General features: G+C 41.5%; 1 protein-coding gene across 1 annotated transcript in view; it reads right to left on the minus strand.

Annotated features, from left to right (window-relative positions):
* Positions 1 to 1652: 1652 nt before the first annotated feature.
* The window catches only part of LOC148522894 (anthrax toxin receptor 1-like), a 135351-nt gene continuing 118161 nt past the window's right edge, over positions 1653 to 18842 (minus strand). Inside the window, exons 15-18 of the mRNA XM_088473487.1 lie at positions 17732 to 17830; positions 13694 to 13861; positions 13532 to 13612; positions 1653 to 5825 (exon numbers count right to left, since the gene is read on the minus strand). Coding sequence (XP_088329613.1) covers positions 5634 to 5825; positions 13532 to 13612; positions 13694 to 13861; positions 17732 to 17830 — 540 coding nt within the window. The 3' untranslated portion in view covers positions 1653 to 5633. The remainder of the gene's footprint in view (positions 5826 to 13531; positions 13613 to 13693; positions 13862 to 17731; positions 17831 to 18842) is intronic.

Consider the following 18842-nt stretch of genomic DNA (forward strand, 5'->3'; position numbering starts at 1 on the left):
CACTTCTGGCCAGACTTCTCCAAACAGTAGATGGATGTACTTGGGTCCCTCTAGATTCTGCCTGTTCTGAGTTGAAGGCACTATTGGAAATCTTCTGATGGAAGGGAAGCATGATGTGTCTTTCATCTGATGCACTAAGTTTCCTTGGCCGACCACCGCATCTACGATCCTCAACGTTGCCCGTTTCTTTGTGCTTCTTCAAAAGAGCTTGAACAGCACTTCTTGAAACCCCAGTCTGCTTTGAAATATTTGCCTGGGAGAGACCCTGCTGATGCAGTATAACTACCTTGTGTCTTGTTGCTGTGCTCAGTCTTGCCATGGTGTATGACCTGTGACATGAAACTGTCTTCCACAACCTCACCTTTGTAGCAGTTTGGCTGTTTCTCGCACAGTTTTAAGCCTCCTAAACAGCTGTTTCCGTTTCAGTTAATGACTGTTTCAACCTACATATGAAAATGATGATCATTATCACCCATTTGGTATGATTGGTTAATCATACACCTGACTATAATCCTACAAAATCTCCAACTTAGTACAAGTGTACTGTACCTAGAAGAAGTGATGCTGTTTTGAAGGGAAAGGGTGGTCACACCATATATTGATTTGATTTATCCTGTTCATTCACTTTGTATTTTGTCAACTGATAAAAATTAACTATTAACACCTCTATTTTTGAACGCAATCTTACTTTGCAGCATTTTTTCCACACCTGCCTAAAACTTTTGCACAGTACTGTATATATATATATATATATATATATATATATATATATACATATACATATATATTGTTACAGGATCACCAGTGATGGTGATAGTGAGCCATTTATTCTGTGTGGGGCTAGAGGGATCCGTCCACACAGGGGGAAATTGTAGCCAGGTGTTAGCTCACCTAATGGCTGCCCAGTGGATTCAGTCCAGGGAGGACTGAGGCAGACCAGTCAAACAGAGCTCATTATTCCAGAGAGCCATTGAGGGCCAGGAGGCCTGAGCCTAGACCTGTGGGAGACAGGGAAGGCCATCAAACTCTGGGATTGAGCCTATTGTTAACTGCAAGGAAGCAGGCCAGACTGTGAGGCTGTGGCCGCCAGCCAGATAAAGACCAGGCCAGAGCCTGTGTCAGGACAGTTGACAATTGAGAAGCCAGAGGCCAAGCCATGCCAGGCTAATTATCCCAGTGTTATTCTGGCAGGAGGCAGAGAGACTTTGGACTATGTTTGCAGACCAGCTGCCCAAGGTTAGTCAGGGGCGAAGAAGTAAATCAGTGCCCTGATGGGGGCTAGGCGTTTGTTGTTTTGTTTCCTGATCATGCTGACATTAAAGCATTTTTTCTTTTATTTATACCTGAAAAGCTGCATGGACCCCCACACTTAAGCACTAAAAACTGCACCACTGACACCCATCCACCAAGCAAATTACCCCAAGGTATATGTATATATATATATATATATATATATACACGCTATATCTGAAAAGAAACAATTACCATAAGGTAGTACTGTCGTACATCTAATTTATACACCAATGAATACTTTCCTTTAGAACAAGTACAAAATGTTGCTCAGTAGTATGAACCACGTAGGGTAGTGGGTTACGCAAGTGATCATCAGCAAACACAAGAAGGATGCAAAAACGGTCATTTTTATTGACACCTTTTATTGACTGTCAGATAGGAAAGGATTATACCATGACATTATAAAGCTTGTATACACATGTACCTTGATGTGTGTCACAGAGTAGAATATAAACATTGACTTACAGAAACTACAACACTACATGTTAATGCTGTCTTCCTGATTACTCCCTCCTCGTAAACTTCTTGAAACCTGCAGCATAGGTAAGACATGAGCAAGCGAATGTAATGACAGGGTGCCAATCACAGGAACACGCAGCAGCTCAAAGCAGCAACCATATATTCACTTTCATGAGACTCATTAGCTCTAGGCAAGTAATCACAAGATAACAAATGGTTGCTAGGCATACTGTATGTCTGTGCTATTTGCACCAGGTTATTGAAAGTCAACATGCTGCTTATATGCGCTTCAAAAGCAAAAAGTGTGTGTTTTCAAAAACATAATGATCCAACTGATTTCAAAAAGTGTTTTCAAAAACATAACGGTCCAATTGATTTCAAAAAGTGTGTTTTCAAACACATAATGGTCCAATATATTTTGATAGCAAACAAAGAGAGCTATGAAAAAGGTACAGTAGTGTATGCAATATAAATTGTACAGCATATATAGACCTGGACCCAAATGTAATAGCTTGCAACAGTGACATTTTGGTTATTTAGCTGCTAGAATTGACGAGTCAATTTTGCCTTTTAAAAAAATTCCTGTTTTTAAGCTAATGACTAAATCACCAAAGTCTCACTGCTGCCCTCGCAACTTGCAGGATATTATATATGGGCCCAGGTTGTGAATTGTCTCTGGAGGGCCCAGGTTGTGAATTGTCTCTGGTGGGCCCAGGTTGTGAATTGTTTCTGGTGGGCCCAGGTTGTGAATTGTCTCTGGTGGGCCCAGGTTGTGAATTGTTTCTGGTGGGCCCAGGTTGTGAATTGACTCTGGTGGGCCCAGGTTGTGAATTGTTTCTGGTGGGCCCAGGTTGTGAATTGACTCTGGTGGACCCAAGTTATGAATTAGCTCTGGTGACATTCTAAACAAGTTATACAGTAGCTTTATTATTTAGTTATTTTCCTGGTCAAAGTTACACAGGTATTCTAATTTCTCATTTTTCCAATACAGAGAACAACGTCATATAGATTCTTATAGATGGTCACAGGAAATCACAAAAATGTGAGGGGCTCAAGCAGAAAAATAGTGATTCTCTATGTAATGTAAAGAATTATGCATATTAGGAAGCAAGCAAGACAGATACAATGGTGAGTGATGGGAGAGGGAGAAGTTTTAAACACCTTGGAAGGGAGCCTTAAGCATTTGCATAATAATAAAGTACATCTTACATAAAAAAGAGCAAATAAAATGACGAGAGACCCCATAGTAGACTTTATGTCAAGCAGTATATTAATATGTTGCTTGAGATAGCCTATAAGCACCTGAAAAGGTAACAAGATCTGCATTTCAAATCCCAACACAAGTCTGTGTATAGAAAATGTGCAGCCAAGAACCTTGTTGACTAACCTCATTGCCTAACAGAGCCTGCAACACACTACTCTGCTTATATTGTATTTCCACCCTGCCAGTAGCCTTCCCTCGGAGTGTCAAAAGAAACGTGGCATCTGATTGGATGGCTATGATACCCGCCCAGTTCTAATTATAGTATGTATCTAGCCAAAAATGGGCGGGAGATATGTTATTCTGATTGTCGGGAAGAAAAATGGGTTGGTGGGAGGGATTTGTGGATCTGTTCCCAAATTTGACACTCCCGATAACAGAAATCCTGTAATTTTTCATTGTAATACCTGAATTATCAAAATAGACAAAAATAAAATTTAGTACAAAATCCCTTAATTTCTAAATATCAGAAAAAAATTAACGTAAAATATTTACGCTACAGGAAGCTATAAATATATATATACGAATGATATTCTATATACCGTATATATATTGAATAACCTCCACTAGACAAGATGGCTTCCTTGCCATCTTGGTTACATGTTCTGAAGACGTTTCCTGATCCCCCCAGTCCAAAAATAAAGATGTTTAAAGTGTATTTAGGAAAAAAAAAAACATTGTACAAACAATACAAAAGTTCTGATTGTAACGGGAGATGGTTCTATATACAGTCAAATGGTTAAAGGTATATTGGTCTGATTCTCTAACCAATCACTTTCATACTGTACTCTCATTTTCACTTGTGACCTCTATCATCGTAGAATGGAGTCATCACTCCCCACTATATGTCACCTACGGATAACGCTGAAACTCCTACACCTCACGCTCCTTTTATTATACCCTTTATGTTCAGAGCCTTGTTTAGCAAATAATAAAACACATGGACTAAATACAAACCATTCTGAATTGCTTTCAGGGAGAACTACTATCAACCGCCATTTGAAATGCCTTTTTAACTTAAATATAACTGAAGAATTGAAATGATTTAATTACAAATTGTAGCATACAGTACTATAATAGTATGTTATTATATTTGGTGTTTTCATAGTGTTCTTTCTTGTAACTTCAACCTGCTAAAGTGCATCTTTGGTCTATATGTCACTGAAATATACTGCAAACAGGGCACTGATGCAGTGTATAATCTTCACCAACACCTCACAGTCTAATCTAATCTGTTCCTGAATACAGGGGTAAAAGTACATTCTGTTCACATCATGTCTGAACACACTGACCTTTCAACGTGTATCAATCTAAACTCGCATTTCCTCTTTTGTACAGTGGTCTCTTCCATCTGTTATATTAATATTTTTTTGATTAATAACCCCAGTAAAGATCTGTAGAGATTATTACCCTGTTTCATTTCTCCCATCAGATACAAAGCACGTATTACCTCTTTTTTAATGTAAGAAATAAGAGTTGACCCCCACCAATCCATTGCGACTTCCAGCTATACTGGTTTTGAGGTCGAAAAAAGTTGTCGGTACATCTTATAAATTATTCGAACTGCCCAGCAGTGCCACATGCTCTTATGGTTAGGTTCTGTACAGAAGTAATATAAAGAAAAACAGTCATTGAGTATTTCCCTGCTGCAATCTCACACTGTAGATGCAGCGAGACCAGTCCATAGGCAAATAGTAGGCCCAGAAACCTAAGCAACTTAAACTAGGTGTAGCTGGTCTAAATGTCGTTTCAAAATGGCTCCATTCTGTATCTCTCCTGCACTGTTCTGACACTAGCACTGTGTACGTGACTCACGAGCAATTGCACAACAGTCTGTGCGAGCATTGCTTAAATTTAAGCCAATGAAGGAGGTACCGAATGGGCCGTTTGGGTGGGTCCTGGCCACGCAGGGAGTCTGCGCTGGTGCCCCCTACACCTTGGCATCCAGTTCAACTGCATTGATGGCATCTAGTATGAAACGACCCTGAAACTGCCAAAAGTCTTGGGTTTTGAAGCAGAAAATGGAAACATTGTATACAATTTACATTACGCTGCGTTAGTGTAGAGATGGCGAGTGTGGAATGTACAGAGGTCAGGCTGTCACCTGAGCGCAAATGGAGCAGATTTTGCTGGCCAGCAACAAACGCCATTTGTCTATCCTTAAAAAAATAACAGAATAAATAGACTGGGTACATATAACCCTTTGGCTGCCAGACTAACATGGTATTTCTAACTATAAGGATACTCTGGCAGCCAAAGAGTTAGAGGCACCTGCACGGTCAGGGAATAATGAAGCCCTGGGTTGCCCAGAACGGATCAATGGGTTATGCGTGTCACTTTTAATTTTTGGTGGGGGGTGAAAAAAATGAACACAACCATTGCAAATTAGGATGTATCAAATGGAATGACTGTTAGTAAGCCATCAAATAAGAAAATAATTCAAAAGTATTCTATAACGGAACACATTTGTTTTCAAAATGAGTAATTCATGCTATGGTGGGGCCAGCTCCCATGGACAGGACTCATCAGGCACCTAATATCTAGGTTTTCCTGTGCTGCCGCCGTGCAGTTGCTCTAAAAAAGTCAGTCAGTCCAGCATACAGAAGCCCAGGGCATGGTCTCAATGCATGGGCTGAGGAGGAGGACGAGCAGGAGGAGGTCCTGGAGGCATCCGCGGAGGGGGAGGACCGGGTGGGGGCTGCCGTTGTGGAGGCTGTGTTGGTGGATTGTTTGGTGCAGCCGTGTTAGCAGGAGGCTTATAGATAGCCTGACTCCCGTCAGCCTTCACCCTTGTGAAATTAATGCAGCGTCCCTGGAAAAAAGAAATCAGAATAAAAATGATGAATAAAAAGAAGCAAAAGAGATAAAAGTTTAGCAGTTTACAGTGAACCCATTATGATATTGCACCTTAAAATGAGTGACCTAAAATATAGCTTTCATGATATACTCAGATGCTGCCTAATAACTTTTTTGGAGACATTGAAGAACCACAAATATGGTATTGAAGTACAAATGTTACCGCTAAATACAAACACCCAAAAGTATGACATTATTAGTAGTACATCTAATATGAACCTTCTAAAACAAAAGTATTTGAAAAGCACACTACCTTTAAGCACAATACAATGCTGCACAGTATCGCACAATACTGGAAGCTACCTGTATAGGTCATCATAGTAAACAAGCGGCCTTAATTGTTTATTAGGACATCACTGCAATCTGATATGAAAGAAATGCTGTAATGATTAGGGGGGGTTTCCTTTTAGCCCAAAGAGCTGGGACCTAATTCTTCCTAAGGGGGATGTCCACCATAAGATGAATTTGTAACCTAATGACTTGTGCATGCCCTCCTGCAACCTTTACTTATTATATGGCTTTATCATTTGTAGTCCTTCTTGGATCACAGCCTTTTCTTTATCCAATAAAAGTCATTTATTGTCAGTACCCTTAGATACAATACAACACAAATCTGCTCTCTGGATACAAGTGTTCCAAATGCAATCAGAGAAGATTTCTTTTGTATCCAAGGAAGAGACAATAAACAGCAATGTAGAGCTATTTAATGACCGAATACCATACAAGTTTATGTACATTTCAACTGCGCTGTAACAGAGAAGACATATGGCCTGATTCAGAGATGCAATTCCCAATGTGGATAGAGCTGCCGCCAGAATATATGGTTTTTGGGCCCAATTACGAGTTGGGAATAGAGTAAGATAGAGCAGGTAACTGTGTATATGGACAAACTTTGTCCAGGTACAGGTACACAGGACCCCAGCAATGCAAGGGGTGTAAATACATACACTGGTGGCCAAAATTGCGGACACATTTTGAAATTTGAATGTTCTTCAACTTTGAATGCTTCTAAAAACTGTTTCACTTCACACAGTGCAATGATTCATATATCAAATGAAAGGAAATTTAATGCTGAATTCAACACAATAAACAGTGGTCAAATATTTGCATTACAAGGGAAGTTATGCTACTTTCAGTCAGATAAAGAAGCACAGATGCGTGAGATTCAAGAAGCGGATTGTAGTGACAGCTATTACCGTACCAGCCAATCGGAATCGTCGTTCTGAGGACCAATCAGCTGTTGTTTATGAGCAGGTGCAAGGTCATGTTCAGAGGTGGGAAAGGTCAGTTTGGCTGTTTCATTTTGCAGAATAAAGTTGGTTACTGAAGTGCAATTATGGTTGGATGTTTGTGTGTATTGTTTAGTGCTATTGACGGTGTAAAAAATAAATACAACAATGTCGTCCAGGCAAAGTGGTGACTGGTCACCCAGGCAGAAATCCAGGATTGTGGTGTTACGTGAAAATGGTCTTTCGTATGCAGCAATTGCGAGAGAAGTTGGTGGGAATGTGACAACATCAGGAGTACGAAAGTTTTGTTTACGCTATCAGGAAACACAATCTATACAAAACAAAGAAGGAAAAGGCCGGAAAAAGTGCACAACAGCTGTTGATGATAGCAGAATAAAACGAATTTGCGTCAGGGACAGATGGATGTCATCTGCGGCCATTAGCAGTGAACTGAGTGCAACTGGTATTTTTGTCAGTGCAAGAACGGAACCGAGAAGACTAACGGAGGTTGGCCTAAAAGGTAGGATTCCCCGAAAAAAGCCATTGCTGAATAAAAAGCAGCAGCAGAAACAAATACAGTGGGCAAAAGAACACATTGCATGGACAGAAGGTCAGTGGAAACAAGTGATATGGAGTGACGAAACTAAGACATCAATATTTGGTAGTGATGGGGAAAATATGTGAGACATCACATCGGGGAAGAGGTACATCCAGATTGCATTCAAGCAACAACAAAGAATCCTACAAGTGTTATGATCTGGGCATGTATGACAGCAGATGCTGTAGGCCGCCTTTATGTCATAGATGGCACACTGAACAGCAGAAAGTACATTGACACCATCCTACAACCAAAACTTCTACCTTCTATCAGGGATCTTTGTCCTGATAATGCCCCATTTTTTTTCCAGCAGGATTTTGCTCCCTGCCACACTGCATGGACATGCAAACAGTGGTTCACGGAGAATGACATACAGGTGCTGGGATGGCCAGGAAACAGACCAGACCTGAACCCCATAGAACATTTGTGGTTCCGTTTGAAAAAACTGGTACATCTGAGGCGTCCATCCAATAAAAGACAATTAATTGAGGCTATAATTGTCTCAGGGCACCACATAATAAAGAAGGAAGAGCTCCAAACATTGGTTGGCTCAATGCCACGTCGCTGTGCTGCTGTCTTGAAAAATAAAGGATACCCAACGAACTACTGATAGGACAGTAACATCATAAGTACACAGGGATTTTCACCATAAGTGTTGTTTTCACTGCATAACTTCCCTTGTACTGCAAATATTTGACCTCTGTTTATTGTGTTGAATTCAGCATTAAATTTCCTTTCATTTGATATATAAATCTTTACACTGCGTGAAGTGTAACAGTTTTTATAAGCATTCGAAGTTGAAACACATTGAAATTTCAAAAAGTGTCCGCAATTTTGGCCACAACTGTACATGTTTTTGCATGTAGGGTAAATACAGGCTACTTTTGCATGTAGTCCACAGATGCTGGACAGCTTTATTTTTACACTGCAATTTAGATCTAAATCTCTGCACACGTTACATATGACCCGTCTGCAGTGTAACATGGTTTTACCAAGATGCACAGTTACTTGCTCTATCTTACTCTATTCCCAACTCTGAATCAGGCCTTTAGTTTGCATGATGACAATGTCACTGCTGCTTCCTTCATTCTAATGCTGCCCATCCACTACTAGATGTGGGGACGACGGCACGATTACAACATCATAATCGTGTCGTCGTCCCCCTAGGGGTGAAGTGCATACAGATCAATCTTCCCCGAACATGGCAACCTGACGGCGGTCCGTCATGTTCGGGCGATGATAGATGTTAAAAATTACCAGCGATGTGCGCGCCCGCTGGTTGTTTTTAACATCTATCATTTTACTGCCCGATTTGTGATGATTGCACGATAACGACGTCGTTATCGTGCAATCGCCTGTCAAAATCGCATAGTGGATGGGCAGCTTAAGCACACTCCTCTGCTGAAATACCCCGCGCTTCTGTGATCATTCACATTATTTGGTTGGCTAATAAACTATGATAGAGCAGGAGATAAAGATTGATTGAGCAGAACGGCTGGTGTAATGGTTACCATTACTGCCTCACAGCACCGAGGTCTTGGGTTTAATTCCCACCATGGCTCTAAATAGCTTTAACTGTGTGGAGTTCAGGGCCGGACAGGCCATATGGCACTACCGGCAAAGGCCAGAAGGGCTGAAGGGCCAGCCCGGTCTTAATAGCTGGACGAGCTGCTCCGCCTCCCAGGATACTGAGAGACAGGGGACTTCCACAAGGCCAGGTCCACTTGGCTCGCGGCACACCCCGTGAGATCTAACCACTCCCCTTTTGCGGTGAGGCCACGCCTATGGCACGCGCACACACGGGGGGGACTGCCAGGGCTGATCTAGAGCTTCAGTCCGTGTCCCTGATGGAGTTTGTATATTCTCCCTGTAATTGCGTGGGTCTTCTCCCACAAATCAAAATATACTTGTAAGTTAATTGGCTTGGGACAAAAATTAACCCTATTGAGTATGTGTGTTGTAGGGAATATAGATTGTAAGCTCCACTGAGGCAGGGACTGACGTGAAAGCCACACATTCTCTGTAAAGCACTGCGTAATATGTATGTGCTACATAAACAACTGGTAATAAATAAATAATAAATAAGATAGAATACAATCAAATGCTTAGACCTTACCAGTTTAAAAATCCATTAAAGAGAAGTTGTAAAAACAACAAGATGATATAATAATGTACTAATTTATAATCAGGCTATCATCATCATTATTATTTTTATCCGTTATCTATATGGTACAAACAATAAAAACACAATAAATAACACAATAAAAAATGTGATGACCTCAACATCAAAAGCAACAACCGCAAGACTTAGCAATCACAACAGGCACAGGATAGGAATGTGTGACCAATAAGTATGTGAACTAAATACTCACGAGTTACTAGTGATAACATATCCTACCGTATATCAAACATGAAACTATAAAGGGGTAGATTTACTAAAGTGAGAGTTTTTAGAAGTGGAGTTGTTGCCCATAGCAACCAATTAGATTCTAGCTATTATCTTCTAGAAGGTGCTAGTTAAATGTTACGTAGAATCTGATTGGTTGCTATGGGCAACATCTCCACTTCTAAAAACTCTCACTTTAATAAATAAATCTCCTAGGTGTCACACTGAATAAACACCACTAGTGGTAAACATTAAGCAGTAGAAACCATGCACAAAAAGAACTAAATAAGCTTCACTTCACCAGTGACCTTGTGTATCAGTCACTTATGGGCATATTTATCACAATCCGCATCTCAGATACGGATATGATGTTATAAAGTCGCCCAATATCGCAATGCGGTATTTAAATACATCAAAAACTGCTCCAAAAGCCCTTTAATACATGTAAGTGATACTAAATAATGTGAACAGAGTGTGAAAACACCCGTTTGAAATTATTTTAGCAAAAATAAAATTGATAAATATGCCCGTTAGTCATATCAATCATATGTAGCAGATTGTAGCTTATTCCCAAGAGATTACTGTGAACTACATGCGCACGTCGTCCATCACCGCTGCAGCACTATTTGGTGACACCATCGGACAAGGTGACACCAAGATAGCAGCCCTGCTATTTTGGTTTCACCCACTCGGATGGCATCACTCAGTGAGGTCCGCACCCCCCTCAGTGTCGCCACAGCCTATGGGGGCTACTATTGCGATTGGAAATGGGGGAAGCGCAGCAGGTATCCCTGATACCTGCTACCACCCCCGTCATACATCCTGGGGATGCTTACATTTTGTGGGCTACAAAATGACTTTAATAAATGTATCTCTTTCATGCGGGTCCCTCTCACAAGTTATGTTCTGTCCTTTATCTCTATGTGGCTGTATTAAATCGAATTCTACATCTAGAGTCCTGATTCCATTGCCATTGGTGCTACCACATAGTAAAATAAATGTATAACACCTCCTCATAATGGTAATAATATTCTGGCACCTCTTACTAAACTACCACTCAGTTGATTAAGCATGCCAGCATTCAGTCAGTTTGGGTGTAGAAGACGCTTTTCCTCTGCTTGTCACGGCTCATTATCTGCAGTGAACATTCCCTCGAGCCCCTCTGATGCGCCCTGATGCTGTGGCCTGGGCAACTGTATTTGTCACCACTAGTTATGAAAATAACATTACAACACTCAGTCCCCCTACACAGACAGCAACACACAGAATCTAGCCGGGCTAAGTACATTATTATGGAGAAAGAAGGTCCATATGCAACCTTTTAAAAATGTTTTGTGGAAATAATTATAATTGAACATTGTAATGTATTTATGTTTTATTTAGTTTTAGTTTTTTTATGCTAATTAATATATTGCGGTCAGTGGACAAGGTAATCGCAGACCAAACCGCTTCGTTGACTACCATAGAGACACCAGCAAAATCAAAGATGACTAATCAGCATAAATTATAAGACTGGAAAATTAAATGTGACTAGCGGTGAAATAGTTTCTTTTAGGGACCCTATGGAGTTTCATGTAGCGTGACACAGTTGCTGTTACTGTCTACGGAGACCGTTTCGATTATTTCTCCATACGCCATTAAAACACCAGTCGAATCTTTAAGCTCACATGGTAAAAAAAACATTCCTGATGCATGGGTGCAAAAATAGCACTAGCAGTTTATGCAGCTGCTTACAGGGCTCATGTGAGATTCAGGGCCCTAAGACTTATGCTGGGTATGCACTAAACGGTGTGTGTACCCAGCACGATATCGTGAGCGACGAGACCCGGTGGGGGTGCATACACACTTGCCGATACCAGCAGCTATGGAACGACGGTGGGGGACATGCTGCATTTTGGCAGCATGGTCCCCACTGACAATATCACCCGTCAGACCTGCACGATGTCTCTGACAAGGCGCGAGAGCGCGCATCGTCAGCAACGTAGTGGGTACACACCGGGCGATGTGCCCGATATGTCGTCCGATCCGTCGGAGTGGACGACATATCGTCTAGTGTGTACCTGACATAACAGTCTAAGGGGGAGATGTATCAGTAATCGCAATTATGTTGCGATCATCTCCGAGGACTTTAGCGTAAAGTAGTCCATAGACTACAACAGCCAACATCATCTAATTATGGTTTTAGATATTGAACGCAAGCATGTGGCCATTTGCAGCCCCATAAAAAACTTAATGGGGACTGCTGTGCCTTGGGACCACAGAAGATATAGCCATAAGTGATGCGACAATCCTATGAAATCTGTAGCTTTTAGAGGATTTACCGCATTTTAGCCTTTGATACATCTCACCCATAGGCAGCTTTTCTGTACACAGCAGGCAGGCTAAGGGGCTTATGCAAGGGTATGATCCGGTGCCGCTGCGGGAACTCCTGTTTGTCTACCCGTATGTTTAAAACGGCAATCATTATAAAGGGAAAACAAGCTGGTTTAAACCTTGCAGAAGTTCCCGCACCAGATCTCACCCTATTACATAAGCCTCTAAGCCTTATTACCAGATACTCAAGCACTGCTTTGCTCTGTTTATGATGTCAGCAGAATTTATAGTGTTCTCCCCATCATTAGACACAAGTCTTGTTTCCGCCACATATGGTGAATATCAGCCCCGTGCTCAGCACGTCCAACCTTTCACAACAGCCAATCACAACTTGTTCCTTACACTGGCTGTTTGTGAATGGCTGGTAGTGACAGGGAGCCTCCGGACGGGCAGGATCGTTCAACGAGGGGTAGCACTAATGAACCATTGCTCAAATTTACATATTTTCTCCCATTTCACAGTTCAAGAAAGAAGGAATTTAAAGGTGGTGAAAAATTAAACTGGATTTTAAAATAGCATATGTGTTTGCTTATTTCTACTCTTTTGGTATAATGGACAGGGGAATTATGGACTTGTGCTAAGTATACTGGGGTCACCGGGATGGCAATTGTTAAACTGAAGAGGCCCCCAGCTTTCTTCATCATTCTAAACCAGGGGTCAGGAATGGTCATCATGTTAGGGAGACACCATACTGCAGGTTTTCTTATTTATTATCAGAGTTTTTCCAATTCACATAAATATTATCATTCATTTCCATTAACATGTTAATTTCTATGGCTTTTATACATGTACTGGACACGTTGGAACTGTTGATGGATAAAGCTCTGTACATGAATAAATGGTATTATGGTTTTTTTTTCCAATTCACGTCAATGTTCCCATTCATTTCCACGGACCTGTCAATTTCTATGGCCTCTATACATGCAGCGGACACGTTGGAACCATTAAAATCAACGGATAAAGCTTCATACATGAATAAATGGTATAATTTGTTTTAATCTCACTGGTTTTGAAGCAATACATGATACCATATTACATGTTTTGTGTAATCACGGGGTGTTTCTGCAGTCTCTTACCTTGTCTCCTGCCTGCGGCCTCATCAAAGACACCTGGTCATATCCTCTCCTCAGTAGAGCCCAAATGGCATCCAGTTTACCCTGCAGTACAACATACAGTCAGACTGAATTCACACAGCTCACCGGGATTATGAGAAGGTGTTACCATAAGTCTATCTTTACCTTGATTGGGCTGTACCATTTTCTTTCCTGCGGACCCCGACGATGTGGGTTTTTCTTCGGTTTGGGCTCCCAGGGCTCAAACTCCTGGTCTGGAAGCTTAATAATGGCATTTTTAGGTTTCTCTAGCTTTGCTCCCTCTTCGGTTGAGCCTTTACCACCCCACCTCACCTAAAGCAAAAATAAAATAACATGTACACTGACCAAGATAGCAATAACATTGTAATGGGTTCTGTAACAATTACTCAAGAAATACTCAATGCAAATTGTGTTTCTAGATACCCTTCAACACTTCCAGTGCCTCTGCTCAATCGTGATGGTTGGAGGTCAGGAGTTTTCCTGATTATTCATAGCACAGTGTGGGAAAAAAAACTGAACACTACATAAGACTAAAAATATTAAGCTGTCAGTGTCTATTTACATCCTTGTAAATAATAAATATATATATATATTATTATTATTTTTTATTTTTTTTAAATGCTGTATTTAAAATACATGTATACCTCCTATCCGGTCTTAAGCTGGGTGCACCGTATGCGATCTATCGTCCAATGTATTGTTCCGATTTGGATCTGAATGATATATCAAATAAATTGTGTTTTTGCCCAATTCGTAGTTTCCAGCCATTGTTCATTGAACCATGACTGTTATATGTAGCATGTAACGAGACATCTCGTCATCGTATCATCACATCGCAATTCTGCATTGCTGGATTGCACCGTGGTAAGGTGTATACCAAGCCTAAGCCTACAACATATCTTAATCGCCAACCTGCATCTGAATCAAAGAGTCAACAGCAGCGTCAAAAGCCTCTCCTCTTGTTCTTCTGTCTCAAATGCTCAGTGAAAGAACTTATGTAGTTGTGTGACCGACATAAAGTTTAAAAAATGTGCTGCAGCAACTTGTGTGGATATATCCACATTCACCAGATTTGAAGTACAGAAAAAAAAAGCAAACACCGACAATGTAGATACAGTAGTAATTATACGTAGAGGCCTACTATCTTTTTCTATGTTTCAAATGCTCATCTGATCTCTCCCTCTACTTCTGAGCGCTGAACACTAGACGGCAATGTTCCCAAGGCCCTATTACTGTATGGGCTGGGAGGTGTGCACACCATGCCAGAAAATGCAATCATTCCATGGACCAGGGCCAGACTGGCCATATGGCACTTCTGGCAAATGCCAGAAGGGCTGATGGGCCGGGCCGGTATCAAAACCTGGCCGACCAGCGCCAGGGCTGATCTGGAGCCCCAGTCCGTCCCTGCCTTTGACATACTGATAATAACTAATAATGGCTAGAGCTTGCCTAATTACTGTGTGTTTTGGGGTTCAACCTCCCAAAAAATTGCATTTTACATTAAAATAAAAAAATCAATAAAAACAAACAAGAACTCCCACACATTGCGTATAAGATACAGTATATGTATTTCAATGCAGAATTTGGGGGTTGGTGGACTCTTCAATGTTTCAGTTGACTTTCCCTACATATAATGTACTTGCTGGTTAAATCTGTAAAATAAAGTTTGCATCGTATGTAATATTATCCTGCTGTTAAGCTGGCAGCCCGATGGGGGTCTTGTACTGCTGCCTGTATATCAGAGGTCGCACAGTCCTGTGTCAGAATGTGACTAGTGCCGTTAACAGACACATAATATCATTATATAATGAAGTATATTTTCAAGCTACAATAAATGGATAAAACAGGCTTTGTTAACTATGGAAAAAGACAATCATTTCCACTAGAGGCTGTGCAATCATCAGTACAGAAAGAGGTTCATTGTAAGGGTATTGAGGCTATGTACCAAAGGAACTGGTGTTCCAGATATGAATAAATTCATTAAAACTATGTTTAATGCCATTTTGAAGGATACTATACTTGATGGATATATAATTAGAGATAACGGGATGGGTTGATCTCTGAAATAAATATATTTACCATATATAGTGTCAAAAATATTCTTTTTTTCATAAATCTCTGGGAGATTTATTTTCCTTCCTCTGGCTCAAAATAAAATGTAAAAGAGGTGACTTTTCTTCGCCTGGTTATGTAGAGTGTAAGCTCCACAGTACGGGGGCAAGTGCAGTCTTTACTGTCAAGAAGGAAGCTCTTATCCAATCATTTATAATGGAGGTTTTATAGCTAAACGTATGCTTGTAGCAAAGATAAATGCACTTACTTTTAGTGGTGACCTCCTACTTAGGACGGTGAATAATGTAATTGAGGATATGGAAGCTACAGTTGTCGCATGTGATTATATGCCTAATATATGAATCTATGTGTAATGGGGGAGCTGCAGTTTTTGAAAAGGAGGGAAGAGAACCAAAGCTGCTAACGGCCCATGTACACTCGGGTTGGGGGGATTGTTGCATAGGAAAGAGAACAGGAAATAAAGGTATTATTGGCCTTACTGCACCCACAAATCAAAAGCATGTTTTTGAGTTGACCTACAGTATTAGATCACTGAAATGAGACATCAAGGAGAATCAGGTGAGTTACCCAGTCATGTGTGATTTCAAAATTGCAATGAATGGTCCTCAGATGCTCTAATCACCACCCTGACCTGCCCCATACTCGTAATACTTCTCCCCTGTTCTCAGTCCTCCTCACTGGGACTGTTCCGTTGCTGCAGTGGGAGCCATTGGACCGATGCCTGTTGAAAAGAGGTGGGCAGAGAGGGCTGGTCCTGACCCCAGAATGCCAGTACACACAGGAGGCTCTTAACATACATTAGCAAAGCAAGAAGTCTATGGAAAGACTACGGAGACTTCTGAAATGGTTACACACATTATGAATACTCAGCCCAAAATATTACTCATCTTCCAATAATAGGGTCATGCCAGCTTCCTGCGGGTCGATGGCCGGGCAGTGCGCACACTAGGCGTGCACAAGCCCCGCAGCGAGTGGGAAATTCACTCGCTCCGGGGCTCGCTACAAACGTTTTGTAGGCGGGGAGGGGGGGGGATGGCTGGCCAAACGGAGGCGTTCCCGAAGGAACGCCTGCCGTTTGAGGGCGGCCCTACTGACATCACCAGTGATGTCAGTAGTGAGCTTCCGGCTCTATTAGAGCCGCAAACTCACTGGGGGCTTGCGGCAGACGAGACCCTACCACAAGGGTCTTGTCGCAAGCCCCATGGTCGCGACCATCACCTGGCAGCTCGCAAAATCAGTGGGTGGTCACCCACAGCTTAGCGAGCGGCCTGGAGGCCGGACAAAAAAAACAAAAACGCCCTTCAGACCTGCGATTGGGTCTGAATCAGGGCCATAGTGCCCCTGACTCACATTACACCACATAGTAGTGTCCCTTATTTATGTTACGCCTCTTACACACAATGCCCACAGTAGTGCTACTTATACACAATGCCAACAGTACTGCCCCTTATCCACATAATGTGGCCCCTTTTACACATAATACCCACAGTAGTAGTGCCCATTACGCAATGCCCACAGTATTAGTGCCCCATACACAATGCCCACAGTAGTAGTGCCCCTTACGCAATGCCCACAGTAGTCGTGCCCTTTATACAATGCCCACAGTAGTATTGCCCCTTACACATACAGACAGACACACAACACTATATTTACCTTAAACCTGGCTCCTGCACCCACCGCCGCCCGACAGTTCCTTGTACTCTGCACTATGGGAGAGTCGTCATGACGTCTCTCCCAAAACCCACTGCGGGAGCCAGAAGGCGGAGCTCAGGAGTGAGCTCCAGCTTCCGGCTGCAGGGAAGGAGCCGCCGGGCGCCTACTGGTAACAAAATCTCAGTGGACACCTGGCAAATGGAGAAGGCAGCGGTGGCACCCCCCAGCCCTGAGTGTGGTCTAGTACTACGCCTTTACCCTCCTACATTTCACCAAACACCTTCTGGCAGTACATTCTAAAATGATAGCTAGGATGGGCAACTTCTCCATAGAAGGTTTGATACAGCACCCCATCAAAGAGACTGATAGGGATTGGTTATAGAATAAGGGGTGGGGACATGGAACCTCTGAATGATTAGACTTTGTCGTAGTTGATGTAACAACGCTCCACTTTACCTCCATCCTTTTAATACCCCCAACTCCTCTTCCTCCATAGTAAGATGCATCCACGGTTGGCCATTTCTTCTTTGGTAAACCGTCCTCATCATCAGATTCCTGAGATAGAAACAGGCAGAAAGAAAGCAAATTATACATTCTGTTTCTTTCCTTATCCCCTTCATTACCACTTATGTATGACTTGATATCTTGGCCCATCTAAGTACACTAATATTGTATTTGTTGAACAATATGTATCCCTTACTATAAAATATTATAATATTAAAAGCCACTGGTGAGTTGCAGGAGCATATAAAAGCACAAGGCTACAAGCTGGGAGCCTTCATGTAGGTCCAATAACTCTGAGATGTTAAATATCTCCTCATATTGTACAGTAAGCAGTCCATTATTTCTTAATAAAGTTATTTATACATATATGTGCTCAGACCTATACATTTTTTTTTACATTGATTTATATACACAATACAGTACATGCAAATATATGAAGCAATTGACGGACATACTCGTATAACATATTCATTCCATTAGTGTCCATCTTTTATGGTTCATCAATCAGCAAGCTGATCTCATTCACACTGATGTATGCATATGTGTACAGTATGAGGTATATTTACTAAAAGTCAATCTCAATTAATTTTTATCGAATTTAATCGGTTTCAAATCAATCTAAATCAATGTGTTTCTGGGGCTAAATCACAGATTTACTAACATACAATTTTTGATTAGTTTTTTTAAGTAGTAGTAAATGTGTGATTTAGCCCCAAAAACAGAATATCGATTTAGATCTATTTCGATTGATTTTAAATTGATTGAAATCGATTGAAAATTGACCTTCGGTAAATATATGCCCCTATATCTCAGAAATCCAAAAATATACTGGCAGATTCAATTACAGAAATGGTCCCTAGTGTGTTGGCTGTGTCGTACTTGTCGACTTTCTGGCTGACCCCGCTGGGAGAGGCATAGGAGGGTGGTGCGGGGAAGGGAAGGGGGGGCGTGACTATGCAAATCACTCCATCTGCCGCCCGGACCTCCTACTTTACTCAAACAGAAGCGGTGCAGCTCCTGGAGACTTGAATGCTATTTCGGAAGGCCAGGAGTACCACCAGAT

Source organism: Taudactylus pleione, unplaced genomic scaffold (assembly GCF_031769625.1).
Source record: "Taudactylus pleione unplaced genomic scaffold, aTauple2 ptg000136l, whole genome shotgun sequence".
NCBI lineage: Eukaryota > Metazoa > Chordata > Amphibia > Anura > Myobatrachidae > Taudactylus > Taudactylus pleione.